This window comes from Pleurodeles waltl, chromosome 7, assembly GCF_031143425.1.
Source record: "Pleurodeles waltl isolate 20211129_DDA chromosome 7, aPleWal1.hap1.20221129, whole genome shotgun sequence".
NCBI lineage: Eukaryota > Metazoa > Chordata > Amphibia > Caudata > Salamandridae > Pleurodeles > Pleurodeles waltl.
Genome location: NC_090446.1, coordinates 1,350,734,217 through 1,350,762,026, shown reverse-complemented (window position 1 = coordinate 1,350,762,026; position 27,810 = coordinate 1,350,734,217). Strand labels below are relative to the sequence as shown.

Genomic DNA, 27,810 nt, shown 5'->3' with positions numbered 1-27,810 from the left:
GACACCTACATACTGAATTGAGGGGCTTTTAGGTGAGTGTAGGGTAATAGCCAATTGGCTACTTACCCATGGGGTGACTACACTCCACATATGACCACTTGCTGTGAGAAGTGGACATAACCCTGTCCCACAATTCCTAGTTATACCAAAAACAAAATTGTGGAACCTTTCCTTCGTGAAGCACATCAGGCAGACCACATTAGGAGTGGGACTAGGCTAGTAGTGGAACACACCCACTTCCATAACTAATTTCTCACCTGTTCCAGTGCTAAAAGGGCCTCGGGGAAGGTGGTGGCATCTCCCAGGACTGAATGAAGCAGGGGTCGCACATCAAGGGCGACGGGGTCTTTAACGTCCTAGGCCTCGATATGCAGATTCACTAGCCATCCTAGTTGAGGAGGTGATAACACCTTCCTTCGAAGTAGGCATTGTTTCTGTCCTCAGAGTGTGGGCTTTCACCTCCAGAGGGTCAGAAACTTGTCTGTGGTCACAGGCTGGTTAATATCAGTCAGACAGCACACTAGAGAACTAGTAGGTTTCAGGGGGCACCTCTAAGGTGCCCTTGGTCTCAGTGCTTGTCATAATGAATCCAATACTGGCATCAGTATGGATTTATTAAGACAAGGTGTTTAATCAGTGAAGCAATTATGTAGCTGGGTAATTCGTCATGACCAGTGCTCAGTACACACCTTAAGATGGCCTGCTTGTTCACTTGCAATATCTAGTAATGGAACTACACATCACAGGGGTATAACTGCTCATGGCAGATGTGCCCTCACATAAAATAAAACAAGCACTGCCTCAGGGTTCGGAGGACTGCTGGAGGGGGTGACTTACATATATAATATGCAGTGACTTTGGCATGGTACACAATGAGTGTGCCAAGTCATGTTTTCACACATGGTTTGCACTGTAGGAGAGTGCCCCTTTTTTAAATGTTCAACCCCACTTTTTTCCCGGTATTTGATGCAATTCTGACGGGTACTGGACTCCTGCTAACCAGGTCCCCAGTGACCGATCTCTTTCCCTAAAACTGTGCAGTTATTCCCCAATCGGCAATACCTTCTTGTAGGAAAGTACCCTCTTTCTTGGCATGGTTACCCCCATTTTCTGCCTGTTGTCAGTGTGTTTGACTGTGTCTACTGGGATCCTGCTAACCAGGACCCCAGTAGTCTTGCTCTTTCCTGTAAAATGTACCATTTTCGTCCCACAATTGGTGTACTGGTCCCCCCATGTAAGTCCCTAGTATATGGTACCTAGATACCCAGGACATTGGGGTTCCAGGGGATCCCTATGGGCTGCAGCAGTTATTCTGTCACCCATAGGGAGCCCATGCAAAGGGTTCTGCAGGCCCGCCATTGCAGCTTGCATGAAACAGGTGTATGCACCCGTTTTCACTACAGGTCACTCCACCAGGTCACTGTAAGTCACCCCTATGGTAGGCCCAGTCTGCCCAGAGGGCAGGGTGAAGGTACCGGTTTATGAGGGTACCCCTGTACTAGTAGATGTGCCCCCACAAACGTCAGACCCATTTTCCTGTACTTTGTGAGTGCAGGGACGCCATTTTACGCGTGTACTGGACATACGTCTCTACCAATGTCCAGCTACATAATGGTAACTCCAAACCTGGGCATGTTTGCTATCAAACATGACGGAATCACACCTCAATACTGTTGAAGGTATTGTAAGTATTATTCCATGCACTCTGGGGGCTCCTTAGAGAACCCCCAGCATTGCTACCACCAGTCTTACAGGGTCTTCCGGACAGCCCAGCTTCTGCCACCCCTCGGACAGGTTTCTGTCCTCCTGCTGCTTGATCTGATGAAGCCCAGGAAGGCAGAACAAAGGATTTCCTTTGTGAGAGGGGTGTTACCCTCCTCTCCCTTTGGAAATAGGTGTGACTGGCTTGGGAGGGTTAGCCTCCCCAAGCCACTGGTGTGCTTTGAAGGGCACATTTGGTGCCCTTCGTTCATAAACCAGTCCACTTCGGTTCAGGGAACCCCAGTCCTTCCCTATTCTGGCACGAAACTGGACAATGGAAACAGGAGTGACCATTCACCTGTCCATCACCAACCCAGGGGTGGTGCTCAGATCTCCTCCAGAGGGTCCCTGGGTTCTGCCATCTTGTTTCTAAGGTTAGCAGGGAACTCTGGGAGCATCTGAGTGGCCAGGCCAGGCAGGTGACGTCAGAGCCCCCTCCTGATAGGTGCTTACCTGGTTAGGTGACCAATCCCCCTGTGAGGACTAGTTAGGGTCTTTCTCTTGGATGGGTCCTCAGAGTCAGCTTTCAAGACTCCAGCAGGATTCCCCTGCAACCTCCACTTGGACTTCTGGCAACTGAAACTGCGACTGAACCCACCAGGTAACGACAATGCTGCAATCAACAAAGACCCTTCTGCAAATTTGTTTCCATGACTCCTGACAGATTTGCAACATTTCCCTGGCCGTGCATCCTCAGAAGACATGAACTCTTCAGCCTGCAAAAGAAGAAGGAATCTCCCTTGTAGTAAAGGAGTCACTCCCCTCAAACCGCAGGCACCTACAGCAAGTGACGACCAGCTGCGTGGATCTCCCCTCTTCTTGAGCTGCGTGGATCCTGCATCACAGGGGGTGTTCCGGTTTAGTCCACTGGGTCCTCTCTGCCAGCTGTCCAACTTAGGCGAAAGTAAACCTTTGCCTTCCCATGCAGGACAGTACCCCCGTGTACAGCATCTTTTGCAGCTGCCATGGCTTGCTGGCATCTCCTCTGAGGGATCTTCAGGCGACGTGCAGCCCCAGCCCCTAGCACTCCTTCCTGAAAAGCACAGCTCCTGCGTGGTTCTCCAGCGGCGTAGGATCCCCTTCTGTAGTGCTGCATGGGCTCCTTCTGCGACTCCTGTGTCCCTGTCCTGTGGGACTCCTGCGAGTGCTGCCTCTGCTCCTGTGGACTCTCTGCAACACTGAGGGTCCCCTGTGACTCTCCCTCCTTGGTTGAGTCCTCCGGAGCCTTGCTGATCCCCGGCAGCACCGCTTTCCCACTAACCATGAGTTTGCCTTGGCCAAGGCTTGCTGGTGGAATTCCTGCACAGACACCAGTCTGCAATCTTCATTCCAGCGTGAGACATCTTCTGCATCCATCAGGAACGTTTCTCTGGCTCCAGGGCTGCAGTGCTGACCTGTTTTTCATCACTGTCGACCAAGTACAGCAGGGTGGGTAGGAGCTCTTACTCCTCCTGGACTCCACTGTGACGCTTGGACTTGGTCCCCTCTCCACAAGTCCTCTTCTTCAGGAATTCACCGCTAGTGTCTTGCAGTCTTCTTTGCCTGTCTTCTTGTTCTTCTTTTCCTCCTTTTGGATGGTTTGGAGAAAATCCAGGTATTTATTCCTCCTTTCCTGGTCGCTGGTGGGTACTGTGTTACTTACCTCTGTGGTTTTCTAATACTTCCAGCTCCCCTCTACACATTCCACTTACCTAGGTGGGGGTCCTGTGTTTGCATTCCATTTTTTTAGTACATGGTTTGTTCTCCCCATAGGGTCACTATTGGTTATTGCTATCTGCACTGTTTTCTAACCTTTTCTATGCCCATTTCTGATTACTAGTGTATATATTTAGTGTATTACTTACCTCCTATCGGAGGGTTGCCCTTCTAATAATTTGTGGTATTGTGTTCCAAAAATAAAGTACCTTTATTTTTCGTACAACTGAGTGTTTTCTTTCATGTGTATAAGTGCTGTGTGACTACAATGGTATTGCATGAGCTTTGCATGTCTCCTAGATCAGCCTTGGCTGCTCATCCACAGCTACCTCCAGAGACCCTGGCTTCTAGACACTGCCTACACTTCACTAAGAGGGGATACCTGGACCTGGTATAAGGTGTAAGTACCTTGGGTACCCACCACACACCAAGTCAGCTTCCTACACTTCTGCAAGTCCCTTGTAAATGATACTCGTGGTACCTAGGGCATGGGGCATGGGTACTAAGAAGGGTCCCAAAAGGCTGCAGCATGTATTGTGTCACCCTGAGTGACCACTCACAACACTCAAGCAGATCACCACTGCAAAACTGAAAACACAACATGGCACACATCCTGTGTGCCATGCCTGCAGACATGGTATGCAATATATTTAAGTGACCCCTACAGCAGACCTTACAACCCTAAGGCAGGGTCATTGGACTAGATGTGTGGACATATCTGCATGAACAGATATGCCCCTGTGATGTTTAGGTCACCTCTTAAATCATTACAAGTGAACAGGGAAGCTATCTTAAGGCACTGGGCAAACCGAGTTACCCAGCTACATAACGGCTTCACTGAAACCTATTGTGTTTGGTATCAAACAGCTCATATTAATAAACACAATTTATTAATACATGGAACATTAGAGGTATCTGACTGGTACAGTCCAGCTTGCCACCACAGACAGGTTTCTAACCCTCTGCAGGTAAGAGCCCATGCTCTCGGAGGCCAGAAGGAAAGCCTGCTCCGGAGGAAGTTGTTCATGTAGGAAGCTGGCTCTTTCTATGATATATCAAAATGACACGGTAGGAAGCTGGCCCTTTATGTGGTATGTGAATACCATGTAAAGGGTCCACGGGATCCCCACTGAGTGGCCAGGGCTTGCTATGCAATCCCAAAGTGCTCTATTTAGGAGTAGTGTGGTCCAGCAGCCTAAAGCTTAGCATAGAGGAGTGCATGACATCTACAAATACACACAATAGTCAACAAATGAGTCACACGACTCAAAAAAGGAGATCCACACCGATTACTAACAAGTATCTTTATATATTTAGGCAGCAGAAAGAAATCGTTCAGGTAAGTAGGTTTTTAAATACAAATTCTTTTCACTTTAAAAAGCATACATACTGCAATTTCTGAGATCTGCAATTTCATTCTATGGGAGGAAAAACAATTTCTCCATTCAGGTACTCTTTGATGACTTATGGAACCAATCTCCGAGACTTAAGGGGAGTATTGGGAAATCGTCAAGACCACACCAACAGAAAGGGTCCGGACCACACCAGCAGCTCACTCCAGGAGGCCGGGTGCAGAGGTGTAGTAAGACATTGGGTGCCCAGTGTGTTTCAAAGGCGATCGGTCTTCGTGGAAAAAGGCTGCAGGATCTAGCCAGGAGGCCAGTCGAGGTCAACCAACGGGTAGGCTACAAACATGGGATGCTCGAGGACTTAGGTGCACCTTTGGTCCTCTTCTCCACGGGTCAGGGGCTATGGGTTAAGGTGTCCTCAGATGTTGGGTCTCTGTAAGGAAATGCCTCCTTGGCATGGTTACCCCCTGACTTTTTGCCTTTGCTGATGCTATGTTTTGAATTGAAAGTGTGCTGAGGCCTGCTAACCAGGCCCCAGCACCAGTGTTCTTTCCCTAACCTGTACTTTTGATTCCACAATTGGCACACCCTGGCATCCAGATAAGTCCCTTGTAACTGGTACCTCTGGTACCAAGGGCCCTGATGCCAGGGAAGGTCTCTAAGGGCTGCAGCATATCTTATGCCACCCTGGGGACCCCTCACTCAGCACAGACACACTGCTTACCAGCTTGTGTGTGCTGGTGAGAACAAAATGAGTAAGTCGACATGGCACTCCCCTCAGGGTGCCATGCCAACCTCACACTGCCTATGCAGTATAGATAAGTCACCCCTCTGGTAGGCCTTACAGCCCTAAGGCAGGGTGCACTATACCATAGGTGAGGGCACAGTGCATGAGCACTGTGCCCCTACAGTGTCTAAGCAAAACCTTAGACATTGTAAGTGCAGGGTAGCCATAAGAGTATATGGTCTGGGAGTCTGTCAAACACGGACTCCACAGCACCATAATGGCTACACTGAAAACTGGGAAGTTTGGTATCAAACTTCTCAGCACAATAAATGCACACTGATGCCAGTGTACATTTTATTGTAAAATACACCCCAGAGGGCACCTTAGAGGTGCCCCCTGAAACCTAATCCAACTACCCGTGTAGGCTGACTGGTTCTAGCAGCCTGCCACACTCGAGACATGTTGCTGGCCACATGTGGAGAGTGCCTTTGTCACTCTGTGGCCTGTAACAAAGCCTGCACTGGGTGGAGATGCTATCACCTCCCCCAGGCAGGAGCTGTAACACCTGGCGGTGAGCCTCAAAGGCTTACCCCCTTTGTTCCAGCACCACAGGGCACTCCAGCTAGTGGAGTTGCCCGCCCCCTCCGGTCACGGCCCCACTTTTGGCGGCAAGGCCGGAGGAGATAATGAGAATAACAAGGAGGAGTCACTGGCCAGTCAGGACAGCCCCTAAGGTGTCCTGAGCTGAAGTGACTCTAACTTTTAGAAATCCTCCATCTTGCAGATGGAGGCTTCCCCCAATAGGGATAGGAATGTGGCCCCCTCCCCTTGGGAGGAGGCACAAAGAGGGTGTACCCACCCTCAGGGCTAGTAGCCATTGGCTACTAACCCCCCAGACCTAAACACGCCCTTAAATTTAGTATTTAAGGGCTTCCCTGAACCTAAAGATTTAGATTCCTGCAACTTACCGAAGAAGAAGACTGCTGAGCTGAAAACCCCTGCAGAAGAAGAAGGAAGACACCAACTGCTTTGGTCCCAGTCCTACCGGCCTGTCTCCTGCCTTCTAAAGAAACCTGCTCCAGCGACGCTTTCTCCAGGACCAGCGACCTCTGAATCCTCAGAGGACTGCCCTGCTTCAAGAGGAACAAGAAACTCCTGAGGACAGCGGACCTGTTCCAAAAAGACTGCAACTTTGTTACAGAGGAGCAGATTTAAAGACCCCTGCAATCCCCGCAAGAAGCGTGAGACTTGCAACACTGCACCCGGCGACCCCGACTCGACTGGTGGAGAAACAACACCTCAGAGAGGACCCTCCGGCGACTCCGAGACTGTGAGTAACCAAAGCTGTCCCCCCTGAGCCCCCACAGCGATGCCTGCAGAGGGAATCCCGAGGCTCCCCCTGACCGCGACTGCCTGACTCTAAGATCCCGACAGCTGGAAAAGACCCTGCACCCGCAGCCCCCAGCAGCTGAAGGAACGGAACTTCAGTGCAGGAGTGACCCCCAGGAGGCCCTCTCCCTTGCCCAGGTGGTGGCTACCCCGAGGAGCCCCCCCCTTGCCTGCCTGCACCGCTGAAGAGACCCCTTGGTCTCCCATTGAATCCTATTGCGAACCCGACGCTTGTTTGCACACTGCACCCGGCCGCCCCCGCGCTGCTGAGGGTGTACTTTCTGTGTGGACTTGTGTCCCCCCCGGTGCCCTACAAAACCCCCCTGGTCTGCCCTCCGAAGACGCGGGTACTTACCTGCTGGCAGACTGGAACCGGGGCACCCCCTTCTCTCCATTGAAGCCTATGCGTTTTGGGCACCACTTTGAACTCTGCACCTGACCGGCCCTGAGCTGCTGGTGTGGTGACTTTGGGGTTGCTCTGAACCCCCCAACGGTGGGCTACCTTGGACCCCAATCTTAACCCCGTAGGTGGTTTACTTACCTGCAAAAACTAACATTACTTTACCTCCCCCAGGAACTGTGAAAATTGCACTAAGTGTCCACTTTTAAAACAGCTTATTGTGTTTTATGTCAAAAGTATATATGCTACTGTGATTATTCAAAGTTCCTAAAGTACTTACCTGCAATACCTTTCAAATGAGATATTACATGTAGAATTTGAACCTGTGGTTCTTAAAATAAACTAAGAAAATATATTTTTCTATAACAAAACCTATTGGCTGGATTTGTCTCTGAGTGTGTGTTCCTCATTTATTGCCTGTGTGTATGTACAACAAATGCTTAACACTACTCCTTTGATAAGCCTACTGCTCGACCACACTACCACAAAATAGAGCATTAGTATTATCTCTTTTTGCCACTATCTTACCTCTAAGGGGAACCCTTGGACTCTGTGCATACTACAGTATGCAATTTGCACAGTTCCTGGGGGAGGTAAAGTATTGTTAGGTTTCACAGGTAAGTAAGTCACTTACAGGTTTCAGTTTTTGGTCCAAGGTAGCCCACCGTTGGGGGTTCAGAGCAACCCCAAAGTTACCACACCAGCAGCTCAGGGCCGGTCAGGTGCAGAGGTCAAAGAGGTGCCCAAAACACATAGGCTTCAATGGAGAGAAGGGGGTGCCCCGGTTCCGGTCTGCCAGCAGGTAAGTACCCGCGTCTTCGGAGGGCAGACCAGGGGGGTTTTGTAGGGCACCGGGGGGGGGACACAAGTCAGCACAAAAAGTACACCCTCAGCAGCGCGGGGGCGGCCGGGTGCAGTGTGCAAACACGCGTCGGGTTTCCAATGGTTTTCAATGAGAGATCAAGGGATCTCTTCAGCGTTGCAGGCAGGCAAGGGGGGGCTCCTCGGGGTAGCCACCACCTGGACAAGGGAGAAGGCCTCCTGGGGGTCACTCCTGCACAGGAGTTCCGTTCCTTTAGGTGCTGGGGGCTGCGGGTGCAGGGTCTTTTCCAGCCGTCGGGAAATGGAGTTCAGGCAGTCGCGGTCAGGGTGAGCCTCGGGATTCCCTCTGCAGGCGTCGCTGTGGGGGCTCAGGGGGGACAACTTTGGTTACTCACGGTCTCGGAGTCGCCGGAGGGTCCTCCCTGAGGTGTTGGTTCTCCACCAGTCGAGTCGGGGTCGCCGGGTGCAGTGTTGCAAGTCTCACGCTTCTTGCGGGGAGTTGCAGGGGTCTTTAAATCTGCTCCTTGAAACAAAGTTGCAGTTCTTTTGGAGCAGTGCCGCTGTCCTCGGGAGTTTCTGGTCTTTCTTGAAGCAGGGCAGTCCTCAGAGGATTCAGAGGTCGCTGGTCCCTTGGAAAGCGTCGCTGGAGCAGGTTTCTTTGGAAGGCAGGAGACAGGCCGATAAGTCTGGGGCCAAAGCAGTTGGTGTCTTCTGGTCTTCCTCTGCAGGGGTTTTTCAGCTCAGCAGTCCTCTTCTTCGTGTAGTTTCAGGAATCTAAATTCTTAGGTTCAGGGGAGCCCTTAAATACTAAATTTAAGGGCGTGTTTAGGTCTGGGGGGTTAGTAGCCAATGGCTACTAGCCCTGAGGGTGGGTACACCCTCTTTGTGCCTCCTCCCAAGGGGAGGGGGTCACATCCCTAATCCTATTGGGGGAATCCTCCATCTGCAAGATGGAGGATTTCTAAAAGTTAGAGTCACTTCAGCTCAGGACACCTTAGGGGCTGTCCTGACTGGCCAGTGACTCCTCCTTGTTATTCTCATTATTTTCTCCGGCCTTGCCGCCAAAAGTGGGGGCCGTGGCCGGGCAACTCCACTAGCTGGAGTGTCCTGCGGTGCTGGCACAAAGGGGTGAGCCTTTGAGGCTCACCGCCAGGTGTGACAGCTCCTGCCTGGGGGAGGTGTTAGCATCTCCACCCAGTGCAGGCTTTGTTACTGGCCTCAGAGTGACAAAGGCACTCTCCCCATGGGGCCAGCAACATGTCTCGGTTGTGGCAGGCTGCTGGAACCAGTCAGCCTACACAGATAGTCGGTTAAGGTTTCAGGGGGCACCTCTAAGGTGCCCTCTGGGGTGTATTTTGCAATAAAATGTACACTGGCATCAGTGTGCATTTATTGTGCTGAGAAGTTTGATACCAAACTTCCCAATTTTCAGTGTAGCCATTATGGTGCTGTGGAGTCCGTGTTTGACAGACTCCCAGACCATATACTCTTATGGCTACCCTGCACTTACAATGTCTAAGGTTTTGTTTAGACACTGTAGGGGCACAGTGCTCATGCACTGGTGCCCTCACCCATGGTATAGTGCACCCTGCCTTAGGGCTGTAAGGCCTACTAGAGGGGTGACTTATCTATACTGCATAGGCAGTGTGAGGTTGGCATGGCACCCTGAGGGGAGTGCCATGTCGACGTACTTGTTTTGTTCTCACCAGTACACACAAGCTGGCAAGCAGTGTGTCTGTGCTGAGTGAGGGGTCCCCAGGGTGGCATAAGATATGCTGCAGCCCTTAGAGACCTTCCCTGGCATCAGGGCCCTTGGTACCAGGGGTACCAGTTACAAGGGACTTACATGGATGCCAGGGTGTGCCAATTGTGGAATCAAAAGTACAGGTTAGGGAAAGAACACTGGTGCTGGGGCCTGGTTAGCAGGCCTCAGCACACTTTCAATTCAAAACATAGCATCAGCAAAGGCAAAAAGTCAGGGGGTAACCATGCCAGGAGGCATTTCCTTACAATATGAAACTGCCAACGCTGGCTGTGTCACATAGCACTTATTTTACCTAAAAAAAAAAAGCTTTCAGTAATGCACCAGACCTCCAGTTTCATCCAAAAATGAGAGTTGTTGCCTTTCACCCATTCTAGAGGTAGCACACTCACTCCCATAGTGAGTCCTGTTACAATTCAGCACACAAACCACGCCCGGGACATCTTGTTTGGGGTCAAGGGCAACAAGTTTTTATGTTTACTTTGTCCTTGGGACAAGTAGGCCCAACCCTCTGCAGCACAAACCCTTTGGCGGCCTGTTTACAGAGAGTGGAACTCTCTACATTTGAGGTAATGTGTTTCCAAAAGATAATGCTGTTCGAACTTGTATTTATGGTTCATTATTTGAAAACCTTCATTATTAGGGTGAGTGCTGTATATAAAGGTTTTAAGGTCACACTTCACTACTGACGTTGGTTCCAGTACAAATAAAAAAAACGTGTATACACATGTTTGAAAAGTTTAGGCTATGAGGCTAAGTATAATGCTCCCAGAATGCTCTCTGATTAGATGCAAATGAGGTGTCATTTAGTAAAATGTTTTGATGCATGCTAGTATTTCCCAAAAATATTTCTAATGGAAAATCAGTGTAACCATTTTCAACACGATTATGGGAAGCATGAAAATAAACAAACACTGACAAAGCCAACTGATCTGACATATTTTTTATAAGTCTTTTAGTTTCATCAATGCGTGTCTTGTTTTGACATGGCTTTTGTAACACTTTATTGTTGTGGGAGCTACCAGGCCCTCAACATTGTAACAAACACTGGCAAAAAAAAAAAAAAACGTTTTTGAACTCTAAAAGCACACGTTGCCACCAGTGGCATAACAAAGGCCCCGCAGCCGCCCTCCAGGGGGCCCCTTCAGCACAGCACCTGCCCTGAGTGAGTCTGGAGGTGGGGCTCCTCAATGTTCTTTGCAAAGGGGCACCCTCCAGTTTCGTTACGTCACTGATTGCCACTGTAGTTCCTGACACTGAACAAAACTACTTTGTGTGCCAATATGCTCCTTGTGGAAGAGAAGAATGCGATCACTCACAGTAAAGCCAGCCGAAAGAGAGAGAAATAGAAGTTTAATAAAAACAAAATGTCTTTAACACCAGACCTAATTAGGGACCAAGACCCACATGTAGGTAGCTTTTTGCATGTCGCAAACAGTGACTTTCGCTGTTTGCGACGTGCAAAAAGCACATTGCGATGCACAAACCCAGTTTTGCGATTCGGTAACCTGGTTACCAAATCGCAAAACAGGTTTGCGACTCGCAATTAGGAAGGGGTGTTCCCTTCCTAATTGTGACTCGCAGTGCAATGTAGGATTGTTTTGCGAACGCGGGCGCAAACCAATCGCAGTTTGCACCTTTTTCAAATGGGTGCTAACACTTTCACAAAAGGGAAGGGGTCCCCCTGGGACCTCTTCCCCATTGTGAATGTCACTATAAAAAAAAATTCAGAGCAGGCAGTGGTCCGCAGGACCACTGCCTGCTCTGAAAAAATGAAACGAAAACGTTTCATTTTTCGTTTTTGTAATGCATCTCGTTTTCCTTTAAGGAAAACGGGCTGCATTACAAAAAAAAAAAAAAAAAAAAAAAAACCTGCTTTATTGAAAAGCAGTCACAGACATGGTGGTCTGCTGTCTCCAGCAGGCCACCATCCCTGTGAGGCCGCCATTCGCAAGGGGGTCGCAAATTTCGACCCACCTCATGATTATTCATGAGGTGTGCATTTGCGAAGCCCTTGCGAATCACAGATTGTGTCAGGGACACCATCCTACTTTCGGATTTGCGACTCGCAATTTGCGGGTCGCAAATCTGAACTTACCTACATGTGGCCCCAAATTCTTAAAGAAAGTCACAAAAGTGCACCCATGGTATATGTCGACCCCTATAAAATATTTGTGAACTGTATTTTAGCATGGGTAAATACGCATGTGTAGATTTGCTCATGTGAAAATCTATTGAGCATTTGCAAGTTCATTTTCCCTCCAGCCACTTTCTTCCCAACCCTGGAAGAAGTTCTAATTCTGCCATTGTCAGGAGTAAATGTCCAACATTTCTTATTATGGGAAAATATTAGAGAGAAGCTGGTGAAGATCTTTAAAACATGCAGGTTAGTAGGTTTGCAGACTCAAAGGCATTCCAGCCCTGGAACTATTGCTTACTGCTTCCTCCAGCCCCAGTATGCAGATCTGCAGAAAGGTGGAAAAATAAGGAAATTGACACAGTAGGGATTGAAACTGCAAGTATTCAAGCCCTACTATGGTAGTAGCCTTGGCATAATCAGAGAGGCTATTATCAGAGCTCTTACATAATGAGATTGCTGCCATAATTTGGCGCCACACTACATGGCACCAAAGGGACAAGTAGATCTTTTTACAGGACAAGTAGATTTGAGAAGCAACCTGTCCCGTGGACAAGTAGATATTTTAATAAATTCCACACCCCTGCAAACACTACTGCACTGCCGCACAGCAAAAATAAAAAATAAAAAATAAAAAAGAGAAAGGAGGTAACATTGATCTTCATTGAACTAAATTTCTGTTTTCTTTATCAGGATGTTGGCATTTATAGAAAGCAAGTTAACTAACAGCTGATGAGCAGTTGCAACAAATAAGTGATTTGTGAAGTGCAAATTATTTGAAGTAATGTATATCCTGTGGCACAGGTCTGGATTTTCTCTCCTCTGTATGGGTGAGTGACTTAGCAGTAGGAACAATCCTGAAAACATCCTGAGGACATTTGTATTGGAGAGGGTGCAAGTATCTATTAAAAACAAGATGCATCTGCTTGTCACTACCTATGCGCTATAGGCAGAGCTACTAGACTTACACGATTGTGCAGCTGCAGAGTTTTTTTGCAAAACTATAGATAATCCTTCACCTGCTGCACAGTCTGCAGATTTTAACAAAAAAATGTTTCTAGTTAAAATGGTTCAAACTTTACTAAAACGCAGTGACATATGTTGCAGTACAGTGGAAGGCCCTTTGGAAAGAAGTGTTAAGCTGGTACTACTGAGGAGCAGCCGATGTTCAGACAGTGTTAACAAGACTACAAACCTCAAAATAATGAAGTAAAGCTATCACGAAATGTGCTGCATAATTTCCATTTTCTTGCTGCAAAAGTTAATTAACCTGGACGCATACTTTGGCCCTCCCCTGCCACATAATTCCAGTGGCTTTGTCTAGAGGTGTCCCCCCCCTCCTCTCTTAAGTACCCCTTTCTGGCTTGAAATGCTCTCCGGAGGCAAATAAGGAGGAGGATAGATGCCTGCCTCGAACTCCGGAACCTGTTTGGAAATCTTTCCAGTTCTCCATTAGCGACCTTTAACCTCTTCCTCTTTAGGCTGCTTAGTGTCACCCACTTAGACATGCTGTGGTTATGAAGCAGAACTGGTATAAGGCCCCGATTCCTAGATCCCCCCTTCTCTTATGATGGCTAGGCCACTCTGAAATGTTCCAAGACCTAGGTGCCTATTCAAATTATATTTTAATTGGCACTTATGTGGTTTTTCGTCATTTACAGTTTTGGTGACATGTCTGAAGTCGAAATAAAAACTTTTTGGTACTGAAGGTAGTTTTTGAGTCAACATAGCCTGAGATCATCCAAAAACCTTTCAAGGTCTTCAACCTAATCAAGTTGCAGCACCAAGTTACCCATGTGTTTAGTCTGCTTAGACATCAACGTCGTTTCTTTTCTTTTTTTTGTTCCACTTAAGTGTCCTAGTCCGACATTTCCTGTTTCAATGTGTATGCTCCAAAGACTTTTCAATCTGAGTTAATCGAAGATTGTGATTTTTTGTAAAGTGTACTTACTTCTTGAGACTCCTCTAACTAGGAGAACAGATCAGATTCTACATTTGATTGTCAAACTTAGCCTTGCAAGTGAAGTTCAAAATCTGAACTTACAAAGTCTTTGTACTGTGCTTCATCAAACTCGGACCCTAATACCAAAGAATAAAAACCGCTTTATCAATTTTTATTTCCATGTTTCAAGTGTTATTTTGGCTTGAAACATCTATAATCCATGTACAGTCTGTGTTCGTGAGGAAGACACAAATTCCACACCTGCATACATCTATTCACAAGTATCGACAGTGACAGTTCCAACACAACAAATGTTGTTCTAACCATAACCAAAAAAAGCACAGTGGATAGAAAGTCTGTAGCTATAATCATTATACACGGACTGAGTCTGGAAAGGTCCAAAGCCTGCGTAACTACAAAAATGTGGCAGATGTTTTGTAATTACAAGTGTTTAATCAGACAATCAATAACGTTTTAAACCTGCAGTGCAAATCAGGATCTGATGATGGTGAATATGTTCTGAGCTTAAGGTCTAATTCTTGGTTACCAATACAGATTCTGCCATTACTTAGTTGCTATTCCAAGCACAACAACTTGATGGGAGAATAATACACAGCATGTGAATCTGGAAAAGGATTCTGCTGCAAAATGACATGAATGCATGAAGCCAGGATGCTCCGCAACTATTGTGAAGATGTTAAAGAATTTCTATTAAAATGTACAAATGGTTGACTCAAGTTGGGGATACTCTCTTAAGAAAATACCATTCTCAGTAATAACCCTCATGACGTACTGATTTCGACAGATGTCAATCAGATTTCTTAAAATCGGCTCTTCAGATGTAAAAGGAGTCTATATTTCCACCTTTCACCCCCCCCCCCCACCAGTCACTCTCCATCCTTCACTACCGTCTGCATGTACTGTACTCCCCTGCCATTTTACTAAGTTTGAGCTATACCAATACCACATACATACATAAATACAAAATCACAATGGATCTGTGTAGATTAAGAATACGTCGCCTGAGAAATCCATCTCAACAACGTTTACAAAAAAAAAAAAAAGTACGGTGAGGAGAACAGAGTAAATGGCAGCCTGTGATTGAAAGGTGTTTCTGGATCTGCCATTAATGTCATGAAGCCCAGTAAAAAGACTGACGTGTTAGCCACATCTGTAAAGAGCTTCTATGAAAACTCATTCATGGCTCTAGATGGAGTGAGACACAACAAAGGCCATAATCTACAGACAGTGGTCCACTATTTTAGAACTAAAGTAAGCACCTGCTTGAGTACTCAGCACCCAGATATCAGGACACCTCTCAAGAAATTAAAAGTCTAAAATGACTTTGGACCAATAGCTCTTCTCTCACCACTATATCTCAGCAGAATTCCACATCATTATTATGACAAGGATCTGCCCTATCTCAGAACTCACTAGGACCTTGGTAATTCTTTGACTGGACCTTATTTACAGAAGGGTCCGAAGAGATCAAAATTAAATAACTACTTAAAACAAGTTAAATCTGCTGACATCACCCCAACACTGAATGAAATAATCTTTCTCTGAGTGGCCCACTGTATTACATTATAAAGACTTTGCACCATGGTCCAATGAGCTAGAGGGTCCCGCCCTAAACAAGAGCTTAAAAAAATACACCCAGCTAAATCCACAGCCAAACAATGAACATAATGAATTCCCATTTCCTGCTCAAATGGACATGAGATGGTGAAAGAAGAATTAGAATATTGGACACAGCATACTGGAAATCCTTAAACATATACTGGAGGAGTCAACCAGCTTACTACAGTTCAGAAGTGCCTTCAAAACAAGCCTCTATAGGGGACTTGGCCTTCCAGAAACCCAAGGCTAGGACCACTTCCCAGTGTCCACAAAAGGATGTGTTTAACTCCATCAACTAGAAACACCCTCTGGACCCTGAGTAAACCATGTACATTGCAGTGTGTACAGTGCGGAAAGGCAGATACTTACTTGGTGTATGCCCTCTGTGGCCATGTGGGCTGAGTTTACAATTCTGTTCCTCCAGCCTGAGAAGCCGCCTGTCTGTCTCTCTGAGCTTGTACTTCTCTATTGAGGTAGATGTGTCCTTGTTCCTGAGACGGAAAGCTCCATTTCCCTTCCTGAAAAACAGAAAAGTCATGTAAGGCATAGTAGGAGATAGTCTTCTGAAGAGAGACCATGCCTGCAAATCTAATCCAATACTGCTTGTTTAATAATTTGTGCCATGTACAGGCTGGTGCTTCAGTTTGCTTTGGCTGAATCTCAGGATCCTGATCTTTTTTAGAGATGCTATCATGGTGTTACTGTGAAGGGTGGATTTTTCATGACTGCAATGAAGAGACTCGTGATGAATAAGAACTAGGATTTTGATTGCAAAGAAGTCATGTTTTCCTACATCATGGGATCTTCATGGATAGTAAAATATTTGAATAGCTTAGCAAGTCCAGTCCTTTGAAGGAGTAGCATATGAAAATAGCAGAATAGTAGGCCTGACCAAACTGAATAATGCTGAGTAGACTGCCACCATTGCGACTGTGAGCTGTAAATCTGATTGTTGCGCATGAGAAACAGTCTGGGAGTAGTTACCATGCTGATCCAGCAAACCTCTCACAATTGTAAGAACTGCTCTTCAATCCATAAACCATTTTGAGACATAGGCCTAAACACCTAAAGGGCACTGCACATTCCACACAGTCATATGAATTCCACAGACAGCTGCCTGGCACCTCATGACCCAAGGTGTAGAGCGCTATCGACCTAGTTCACTGGTTGTACATATTGGTGACTGGAGAAAACTGCCACTGACAATTTGGGATATCAGAGTGGAAGGGAGATGAGGGATGAGGCGCAGTTCGGCATGCTATGTTTTTTCCCACTAGTGACTGCATCAGAGCATCAATATAAAGGCACAGTGCATAGTAATAAGGTTGTCTTCTTAGATTAAATGAGGGAACAACGTTTTCTAGGAAAGTAGTGACACTCCTATCCTGGGATATCACTTTCCTAAACAATTCCCAAAAGACCACAAAGGTGTTAACGTACTTTGATAGACACGGCCTAAATCTGGTTATGTTGCAGAAGACAGACCTAAACCCATGGCACACCACCAGCTTTGCAAGGAAATGTTATCAAAGGTCACTTATCATTTAGCACCTACTCTACAGGAGTGTGTAGCACGCAGTTCTATTGATTTTTAGACTAACAAATTTGATGACTCAGATGTCAGATTTACAGTGCAACTCTGGTCTCTCTAAAACAGCAGTGGCCCACGTTAACATATATGCACTGAATGTGGACATGCTAGATTGTTTAATCAACATACTTAATATAGTCAAACACCTTGACACAGAGGTAGTGATCCAAGAAGGAAATTTCAACTTAACATTAAACCCAGAACTAGACAGTTCCAGGGGATATGATTCACACAATACATAGGCTGCTAACAAGCTGACAGATATAATAGGAATCATGTGACAGCTGTATGGGGATCACAACATGGAGTACTCATTTTACTCACCATTGCACAGAGTACTCTCAAACACAGATTTTTGGCTTATGGCATAGGTGGTTGCACCCAGGGCCCTAAAGCCTGCTTGCCTCTCCTGCACAATTTTAGACTACTCCATAATAAAAGTGATACTATACCTACCCTTGCTGTAGGCTAAAATCCACAAAGGTGGAAGGTTCCATTCGGCATCTTGGCTGGACACTGTATTCGAAGAGTAACAACGTACTGCATTACAGAACTCCAACTCAACACGGGGTCAATTCTCAAATGGCACACACTGAGGAAGGCTTTCAAAGTCTACATATGTGGCATACTTATACAACGTGCATGTGAAAAGATCTAAAGATGCAACTGGAATACATGGTACAGGACATGAAGACCCTAGAAGGGAAAGCCCCTGCTGCGGAGATTCCGAGAGCAGGTAGGTAGGGAGGCAGCCTTTCTGGGACAGCAGGCACAGTTCAAGCAATATTGTGAAGGTGAGCGGCCCAGGCAAACACCGGCCTGGCTGGTGAAAGAGTTATAGCAGCCACACAACAGACGGAGGTAGATGGTGTCAAAATGTTCTCTGCTAGCAAGTACTACCAGCAGGATTTGTTAGATAATGTGTATGGTTATATGCGTCAAGTGTCAGGAAGGACCTAGGAAATACTACCAAATACTTGGAAAAATAAATTGCCCTAGTTTGGTTGGAAGATTGTCAGACTACTTTTAAATATATCCATGTCCTTTTGAAGAACTAAAAGCGGTCACTGGAAAACCCTGCTGTAGGGAGAACCCTGAGCTCAGATGGCTTGTCTACTGAATTGTACAAGGCATGTAAAAATATACGAGCCCCACTTTTGGTCTAAGTCTACACTGAAGATTTGTGAGAAGGCACCTAAACCCACTCACTATGAAAATCTATAATCTTTGGAATAGTCATTTTCTATGGTTGCACTCTGTGGATTCAGAATGGGTGGTTATATACTGCAGACGATAACTCAGCTACATTCTAAACCAGTGGCCAAGGTCAGGGTCAGTGCTCTGATGTTGGACACTTTTCCAGTGCAAAGGGTGCCAAGCAGGTAAGCCCCCCTTTCACCTCTATTATACATACTTGCTATTGACCACATGACTCGTCAACTGCAGGAGTATCACTAACAATGGGTGTCCTTCTTTCATTTGAGCAGGTTACTACATATTTATGTATTGTAAGGAAATGCCTCCTTGGCATTGTTACCCCCTGACTTTTTGCCTTTGCTGATGCTATGTTTTGAATTGAAAGTGTGCTGAGGCCTGCTAACCAGGCCCCAGCACCAGTGTTCTTTCCCTAACCTGTACTTTTGTATCCACAATTGGCACACCCTGGCATCCAGATAAGTCCCTTGTAAGTGGTACCCCTGGTACCAAGGGCCCTGATGCCAAGGAAGGTCTTTAAGGGCTGCAGCATGTCTTATGCCACCCTGGAGGCCCCTCACTCAGCACAGACACACTGCTTGCCAGCTTGTGTGTGCTGGTGAGAACAAAACGAGTAAGTCGACATGGCACTCCCCTCAGGGTGCCATGCCAGCCTCTCACTGCCTATGCAGGTATAGATAAGTCACTCCTCTAGTAGGCCTTACAGCCCTAAGGCAGGGTGCACTATACCATAGGTGAGGGCACCAGTGCATGAGCACTGTGCCCCTACAGTGTCCAAGCAATACCTTAGACATTGTAAGTGCAGGGTAGCCATAAGAGTATATGGTCTGGGAGTCTGTTTTACACGAACTCCACAGCACCATAATGGCTACACTGAAAACTGGGAAGTTTGGTATCAAACTTCTCAGCACAAAAAATGCACACTGATGCCAGTGTACATTTTATTGTAAAATACACCCCAGAGGGCACCTTAGAGGTGCCCCCTGAAACCTTAACCGACTATCTGTGTAGGCTGACTGGTTCCAGCAGCCTGCCACAACCGAGACATGTTGCTGGCCCCACGGGGAGAGTGCCTTTGTCACTCTGAGGCCAGTAACAAAGCCTGCACTGGGTGGAGATGCTAACACCTCCCCCAGGCAGGAGCTGTCACACCTGGCGGTGAGCCTCAAAGGCTCACCCCTTTGTGCCAGCACCGCAGGACACTCCAGCTAGTGGAGTTGCCCGCCCCCTCCGGCCACGGCCCCCACTTTTGGCGGCAAGGCCGGAGAAAATAATGAGAATAACAAGGAGGAGTCACTGGCCAGTCAGGACAGCCCCTAAGGTGTCCTGAGCTGAAGTGACTAACTTTTAGAAATCCTCCATCTTGCAGATGGAGGATTCCCCCAATAGGATTAGGGATGTGACCCCCTCCCCTTGGGAGGAGGCACAAAGAGGGTGTACCCACCCTCAGGGCTAGTAGCCATTGGCTACTAACCCCCCAGACCTAAACACGCCCTTAAATTGAGTATTTAAGGGCTCCCCTGAACCTAAGAATTTAGATTCCTGAAACTACAAGAAGAAGAAGACTGCCGAGCTGAAAAACCCCTGCAGAGGAAGAACAGAAGACACCAACTGCTTTGGCCCCAGACTTACCGGCCTGTCTCCTGCCTTCCAAAGAACCCTGCTCCAGCGACGCTTTCCAAGGGACCAGCGACCTCTGAATCCTCTGAGGACTGCCCTGCTTCAAGAAAGACAAGAAACTCCCGAGGACAGCGGCACTGCTCCACAAGAACTGCAACTTTGTTTCAAGGAGCAGACTTAAAGACCCCTGCAACTCCCCGCAAGAAGCGTGAGACTTGCAACACTGCACCCGGCGACCCTGAATCGACTGGTGGAGAACCAACACCTCAGGGAGGACCCTCCGGCGACTCCGAGACAGTGAGTAACCAAAGCTGTCCCCCCTGAGCCCCCACAGCGACGCCTGCAGAGGGAATCCCGAGGCTCCCCCTGACCGCGACTGCCTGAACTCCATTTCCCGACGGCTGGAAAAGACCCTGCACCCGCAGCCCCCAGCACCTAAAGGAACGGAACTCCTGTGCAGGAGTGACCCCCAGGAGGCCCTCTCCCTTGCCTAGTTGGTGGCTACCCCGAGGAGCCCCCCCCTTGCCTGCCTGCGACGCTGAAGAGATCCCTTGATCTCTCATTGAAAACCATTGGAAACCCGACACGTGTTTGCACACTGCACCCGGCCGCCCCTGCGCTGCTGAGGGTGTACTTTTTGTGCTGACTTGTGTCCCCCTCGGTGCCCTACAAAACCCCCCCTGGTCTGCCCTGCGAAGATGCGGGTACTTACCTGCTGGCAGACCGGAACCGGGGCACTTCCTTCTCTACATTGAAGCCTATGCGTTTTGGGCACCTCTTTGACCTCTGCACCTGACCGGCCCTGAGCTGCTGGTGTGGTAACTTTGGGATTGCTCTGAACCCCCAACGGTGGGCTACCTTGGACCCAAACCTGAGACTTGTAAGTGATTTACTTACCTGACAAAACTAACAAAAACTTACCTCCCCCAGGAACTGTGAAAATTGCACTGTGTCCATGTAAGGAAATGCCTCCTTGGCATGGTTGCCCCCTGACTTTTTGCCTTTGCTGATGCTATGTTTACAATTGAAAGTGTGCTGAGGCCTGCTAACCAGGCCCCAGCACCAGTGTTCTTTCCCTAACCTGTACTTTTGTATCCACAATTGGCAGACCCTGGCATCCAGATAAGTCCCTTGTAACTGGTACTTCTAGTACCAAGGGCCCTGATGCCAAGGAAGGTCTCTAAGGGCTGCAGCATGTCTTATGCCACCCTGGAGACCTCTCACTCAGCACAGACACTCTGCTTGCCAGCTTGAGTGTACTAGTGAGGACAAAACGAGTAAGTCGACATGGCACTCCCCTCAGGGTGCCATGCCAGCCTCTCACTGCCTATGCAGTATAGGTAAGACACCCCTCTAGCAGGCCTTACAGCCCTAAGGCAGGGTGCACTATACCATAGGTGAGGGTACCAGTGCATGAGCATGGTACCCCTACAGTGTCTAAACAAAACCTTAGACATTGTAAGTGCAGGGTAGCCATAAGAGTATATGGTCTGGGAGTTTGTCAAACACGAACTCCACAGCACCATAATGGCTACACTGAAAACTGGGAAGTTTGGTATCAAACTTCTCAGCACAATAAATGCACACTGATGCCAGTGTACATTTTATTGTAAAATACACCACAGAGGGCACCTTAGAGGTGCCCCCTGAAACTTAACCGACTGTCTGTGTAGGCTGACTAGTTCCAGCAGCCTGCCACACTAGAGACATGTTGCTGGCCCCATGGGGAGAGTGCCTTTGTCACTCTGAGGCCAGTAACAAAGCCTGCACTGGGTGGAGATGCTAACACCTCCCCCAGGCAGGAGCTGTAACACCTGGCGGTGAGCCTCAAAGGCTCACCCCTTTGTCACAGCCCAGCAGGGCACTCCAGCTTAGTGGAGTTGCCCGCCCCCTCCGGCCACGGCCCCCACTTTTGGCGGCAAGGCTGGAGGGAACAAAGAAAGCAACAAGGAGGAGTCACTGCCCAGTCAGGACAGCACCTAATGTGTCCTGAGCTGAGGTGACTCTAACTTTTAGAAATCCTCCATCTTGCAGATGGAGGATTCCCCCAATAGGGTTAGGATTGTGACCCCCTACCCTTGGGAGGAGGCACAAAGAGGGTGTACCCACCCTCAGGGCTAGTAGCCATTGGCTACTAACCCCCCAGACCTAAACACGCCCTTAAATTTAGTATTTAAGGGCTACCCTGAACCCTAGAAAATTAGATTCCTGCAACAACAAGAAGAAGGACTGCCCAGCTGAAAACCCCTGCAGAGGAAGACCAGAAGACAACAACTGCCTTGGCTCCAGAAACTCACCGGCCTGTCTCCTGCCTTGCAAAGAACTCTGCTCCAGCGACGCCTTCCAAAGGGACCAGCGACCTCTGAATCCTCTGAGGACTGCCCTGCTTCGAAAAAGACAAGAAACTCCCGAGGACAGCGGACCTGCTCCAAAAAGACTGCAACTTTGTTTCAAGAAGCAGCTTTAAAGAACCCTGCAACTCCCCGCAAGAAGCGTGAGACTTGCAACACTGCACCCGGCGACCCCGACTCGGCTGGTGGAGAACCAACACCTCAGGGAGGACCCCCGGACTACTCTCCGACTGTGAGTACCAAAACCTGTCCCCCCTGAGCCCCCACAGCGCCGCCTGCAGAGGGAATCCCGAGGCTTCCCCTGACCGCGACTCTCTGAAACCTAAGTCCCGACGCCTGGAAAAGACCCTGCACCCGCAGCCCCCAGGACCTGAAGGACCGGACTTTCACTGGAGAAGTGACCCCCAGGAGTCTCTCTCCCTTGCCCAAGTGGAGGTTTCCCCGAGGAAGCCCCCCCTTGCCTGCCTGCAGCGCTGAAGAGATCCGTTGATCTCTCATAGACTAACATTGCAAACCCGACGCTGGTTTCTGCACTGCACCCGGCCGCCCCCGCGCTGCTGAGGGTGAAATTTCTGTGTGGGCTTGTGTCCCCCCCGGTGCCCTACAAAACCCCCCTGGTCTGCCCTCCGAAGACGCGGGTACTTACCTGCAAGCAGACCGGAACCGGGGCACCCCCTTCTCTCCATTCTAGCCTATGCGTTTTGGGCACCACTTTGAACTCTGCACCTGACCGGCCCTGAGCTGCTGGTGTGGTGACTTTGGGGTTGCTCTGAACCCCCAACGGTGGGCTACCTTGGACCAAGAACTGAACCCTGTAAGTGTCTTACTTACCTGGTAAAACTAACAAAAACTTACCTCCCCCAGGAACTGTGAAAATTGCACTAAGTGTCCACTTTTAAAACAGCTATTTGTGAATAACTTGAAAAGTATACATGCAATTGAAATGATTCAAAGTTCCTAATGTACTTACCTGCAATACCTTTCAAACAAGATATTACATGTTAAATTTGAACCTGTGGTTCTTAAAATAAACTAAGAAAAGATATTTTTCTATAACAAAACCTATTGGCTGGATTTGTCTCTGAGTGTGTGTACCTCATTTATTGTCTATGTGTATGTACAACAAATGCTTAACACTACTCCTTGGATAAGCCTACTGCTCGACCACACTACCACAAAATAGAGCATTAGTATTATCTCTCTTTACCACTATTTTACCTCTAAGGGGAACCCTTGGACTCTGTGCATGCTATTCCTTACTTTGAAATAGCACATACAGAGCCAACTTCCTACAAGTACGGTTTTGCATAACAAATTCCCTCTTACTTTCCAAATGACAACATTGCTGAGAAAACAGCCGGTTCAAATGCAGGAACCTCCTTGGGAACTGGGTTAGGAGGACAAAAATTGGATTTATTTTGGAGTCCAGAAGCTTCTACAGTACTTGGAAAATCAGGAGTCAGAAAAAAAGCTTTTTGGCATGTTTAGCGAAAATAATTTCACTACTTCCATTTTGAGTTTAGCAAAATCAGTATTTCTTGCTGGTACAAAAGACAAGCCCTTCTCCAGGACACTGTGTTCCACTGTTGTTAAAATTCTTTTTGACAGATTGATGATGGGTGATTTTACCGATTCTTGTAAAATTGTCGACGTGTCGTTTTGATCTTTGATCGGTTGCCAGTATTAATCTATGTCTAGCAAAGTTTTCCCAAACGTGATACTGGTGTTCTGCAAGTAATGACAGTGCACACACAGGACGGCCTGTGGCGTCATTGTTGTTTCATCGCTTTGTTTTTCCATCAATTTGTTTCTTCATCTTGTTTGATTCTGATATGGTCTCACAGTTTAAGATTGAAATGTTCTCGTCTGTTTCCCTTCTGGACTAAAACGAGAACGGACTTAGGTGGTGTTATTTCAGTAACAAGTTTGTGAGTCACTGTTTCCTTTTAACGTACTTTTTATTTTCCAATGATTATTACACTTACGTGGAATCCGGGATTATTTTTTTTAAATTTGAACATCTGAAGTAAGTGCATAGCTTGCTTGAAGGGAGTTGATATAATTTTAAAAAATTTATTTAGGTCATATGTAGGAAGTTGGCTCTGTATGTGCTATTCCAAAGTAAGGAATAGCATGCACAGAGTCCAAGGGTTCCCCTTAGAGGTAAAATAGTGGTAAAAAGAGATAATACTAATGCTCTATTTTGTGGTAGTGTGGTCGAGCAGTAGGCTTATCCAAGGAGTAGTGTTAAGCATTTGTTGTACATACACATAGACAATAAATGAGGTACACACACTCAGAGACAAATCCAGCCAATAGGTTTTGTATAGAAAAATATATTTTCTTAGTTTATTTTAAGAACCACAGGTTCAAATTTAACATGTAATATCTTGTTTGAAAGGTATTGCAGGTAAGTACATTAGGAACTTTGAATCATTTCAATTGCATGTATACTTTTCAAGTTATTCATAAATAGCTATTTCAAAAGTGGACACAGTGCAATTTTCACAGTTCCTGGGGGAGGTAAGTTTTTGTTAGTTTTACCAGGTAAGTAAGACACTTACAGGGTTCAGTTCTTGGTCCAAGGTAGCCCACCGTTGGGGGTTCAGAGCAACCCCAAAGTTACCACACCAGCAGCTCAGGGCCGGTCAGGTGCAGAGTTCAAAGTGGTGCCCATAACGCATAGGCTAGAATGGAGAGAAGGGGGTGCCCCGGTTCCGGTCTGCTTGCAGGTAAGTACCCGCGTCTTCGGAGGGCAGACCAGGGGGGTTTTGTAGGGCACCGGGGGGGACACAAGCCCACACAGAAATTTCACCCTCAGCGGCGCGGGGGCGGCCGGGTGCAGTGTTAGAACAGGCGTCGGGTTCGCAATGTAAGTCAATGAGAGATCAAGGGATCTCTTCAGCGCTGCAGGCAGGCAAGGGGGGGCTTCCTCGGGGAAACCTCCACTTGGACAAGGGAGAGGGACCCCTGGGGGTCACTTCTGCAGTGAAAGTCCGGTCCTTTAGGTCCTGGGGGCTGCGGGTGCAGGGTCTTTTCCAGGCGTCGGGACTTAGGTTTCAGAGAGTCGCGGTCAGGGGAAGCCTCGGGATTCCCTCTGCAGGCGGCGCTGTGGGGGCTCAGGGGGGACAGGTTTTGGTACTCACAGTCGTAGAGTAGTCCGGGGGTCCTCCCTGAGGTGTTGGTTCTCCACCAGCCGAGTCGGGGTCGCCGGGTGCAGTGTTGCAAGTCTCACGCTTCTTGCGGGGAGTTGCAGGGTTCTTTAAAGCTGCTTCTTGAAACAAAGTTGCAGTCTTTTTGGAGCAGGTCCGCTGTCCTCGGGAGTTTCTTGTCGTCGTCGAAGCAGGGCAGTCCTCAGAGGATTCAGAGGTCGCTGGTCCCTTTGGAAGGCGTCGCAGGAGCAGAGTTCTTTGGAAGGCAGGAGACAGGCCGGTGAGTTTCTGGAGCCAAGGCAGTTGTTGTCTTCTGGTCTTCCTCTGCAGGGGTTTTCAGCTGGGCAGTCCTTCTTCTTGTTGTTGCAGGAATCTAATTTTCTAGGGTTCAGGGTAGCCCTTAAATACTAAATTTAAGGGCGTGTTTAGGTCTGGGGGGTTAGTAGCCAATGGCTACTAGCCCTGAGGGTGGGTACACCCTCTTTGTGCCTCCTCCCAAGGGGAGGGGGTCACAATCCTAACCCTATTGGGGGAATCCTCCATCTGCAAGATGGAGGATTTCTAAAAGTTAGAGTCACCTCAGCTCAGGACACCTTAGGGGCTGTCCTGACTGGCCAGTGACTCCTCCTTGTTATTCTCATTATTTTCTCCGGCCTTGCCGCCAAAAGTGGGGGCCGGGGCCGGAGGGGGCGGGCAACTCCACTAGCTGGAGTGTCCTGCGGTGCTGTGACAAAGGGGTGAGCCTTTGAGGCTCACCGCCAGGTGTTACAGCTCCTGCCTGGGGGAGGTGTTAGCATCTCCACCCAGTGCAGGCTTTGTTACTGGCCTCAGAGTGACAAAGGCACTCTCCCCATGGGGCCAGCAACATGTCTCTAGTGTGGCAGGCTGCTGGAACTAGTCAGCCTACACAGACAGTCGGTTAAGTTTCAGGGGGCACCTCTAAGGTGCCCTCCGGGGTGTATTTTGCAATAAAATGTACACTGGCATCAGTGTGCATTTATTGTGCTGAGAAGTTTGATACCAAACTTCCCAGTTTTCAGTGTAGCCATTATGGTGCTGTGGAGTTCGTGTAAAACAGACTCCCAGACCATATACTCTTATGGCTACCCTGCACTTACAATGTCTAAGGTTTTGCTTAGACACTGAAGGGGTACAGTGCTCATGCACTGGCACCCTCACCTATGGTATAGTGCACCCTGCCTTAGGGCTGTAAGGCCTGCTAGAGGGGTGTCTTACCTATACTGCATAGGCAGTGAGAGGCTGGCATGGCACCCTGAGGGGAGTGCCATGTCGACTTACTCATTTTGTTCTCACTAGCACACACAGGCTTGTAAGCAGTGTGTCTGTGCTGAGTGAGGGGTCTCTAGGGTGGCATAATACATGCTGCAGCCCTTAGAGACCTTCCCTGGCATCAGGGCCCTTGGTACCAGAGGTACCAGTTACAAGGGACTTATCTGGATGCCAGGGTGTGCCAATTGTGGAAACAATGGTACATTTTAGGTGAAAGAACACAGGTGCTGGGGCCTGGTTAGCAGGGTCCCAGCACACTTCTCAGTCAAGTCAGCATCAGTATCAGGCAAAAAGTGGGGGGTAACTGCAACAGGGAGCCATTTCTTTACATCATATATGTAAATTATTTGGGATTCTTGTTTCTTGGTCTAATTGGGTTGAACGATTTTTTGACCTCCAGAAGGTGTAGGTTTGATCCAGTTCATGGTCCTGAGGAGAAACCTGATTTATAAGGTTCGAAACACATCGCCAGTTCTCAATCAAGTGATCTAGCAGGGAATTAGGCAAGATGAAAGGGAACTGTCGAAATTTTAAAAGTCATCTAAGGTCCCTTTTCTAGTATAGGCCTTTAAATGTGCAATGATATGCCATCTATTCTTCCCTTTGTTTTTAGGAGAGTATTTTTCTGTGAAAAAATTGTTAATTTATTTTTTCTCCCTTTATTTGAATGATTGAACTGGTTTCAATGGTGATATAGGACGATGGTAATGTGTTGTCTTAACAACAGTCCATTTGTCGTGTCACTGTTTAATGTTGTTCTAATATATTTGTGTTGGTCAAGTCATTGATCGTACAGTGTTTACGTTATCTATATTTTTTGTGTGTGGAATCTTGTCAATCTGAAGTGGATGACATGTCTACTTAAAAAAAAAATTTTAAAAAAAAAACACCATCGAACAGAGTAGGATAAAAAACTGAAGTTATCAAAAATATAAAAGTTTGGATGGAATAAAATTTTATGTTGCGTCCTGCAATTGAAAAAAACTC

General features: G+C 47.6%; 1 protein-coding gene across 4 annotated transcripts in view; it reads right to left on the bottom strand.

Annotated features, from left to right (window-relative positions):
- The window catches only part of KMT5C (lysine methyltransferase 5C), a 163,237-nt gene that overhangs the window by 89,583 nt on the left and 45,844 nt on the right, over positions 1-27,810 (bottom strand). For all 4 annotated transcript variants that reach the window (XM_069200771.1, XM_069200772.1, XM_069200768.1 and 1 more), the window contains one exon: positions 15,974-16,122. In XM_069200771.1, the coding sequence (XP_069056872.1) occupies positions 15,974-16,122 (149 nt within the window). The remainder of the gene's footprint in view (positions 1-15,973; positions 16,123-27,810) is intronic.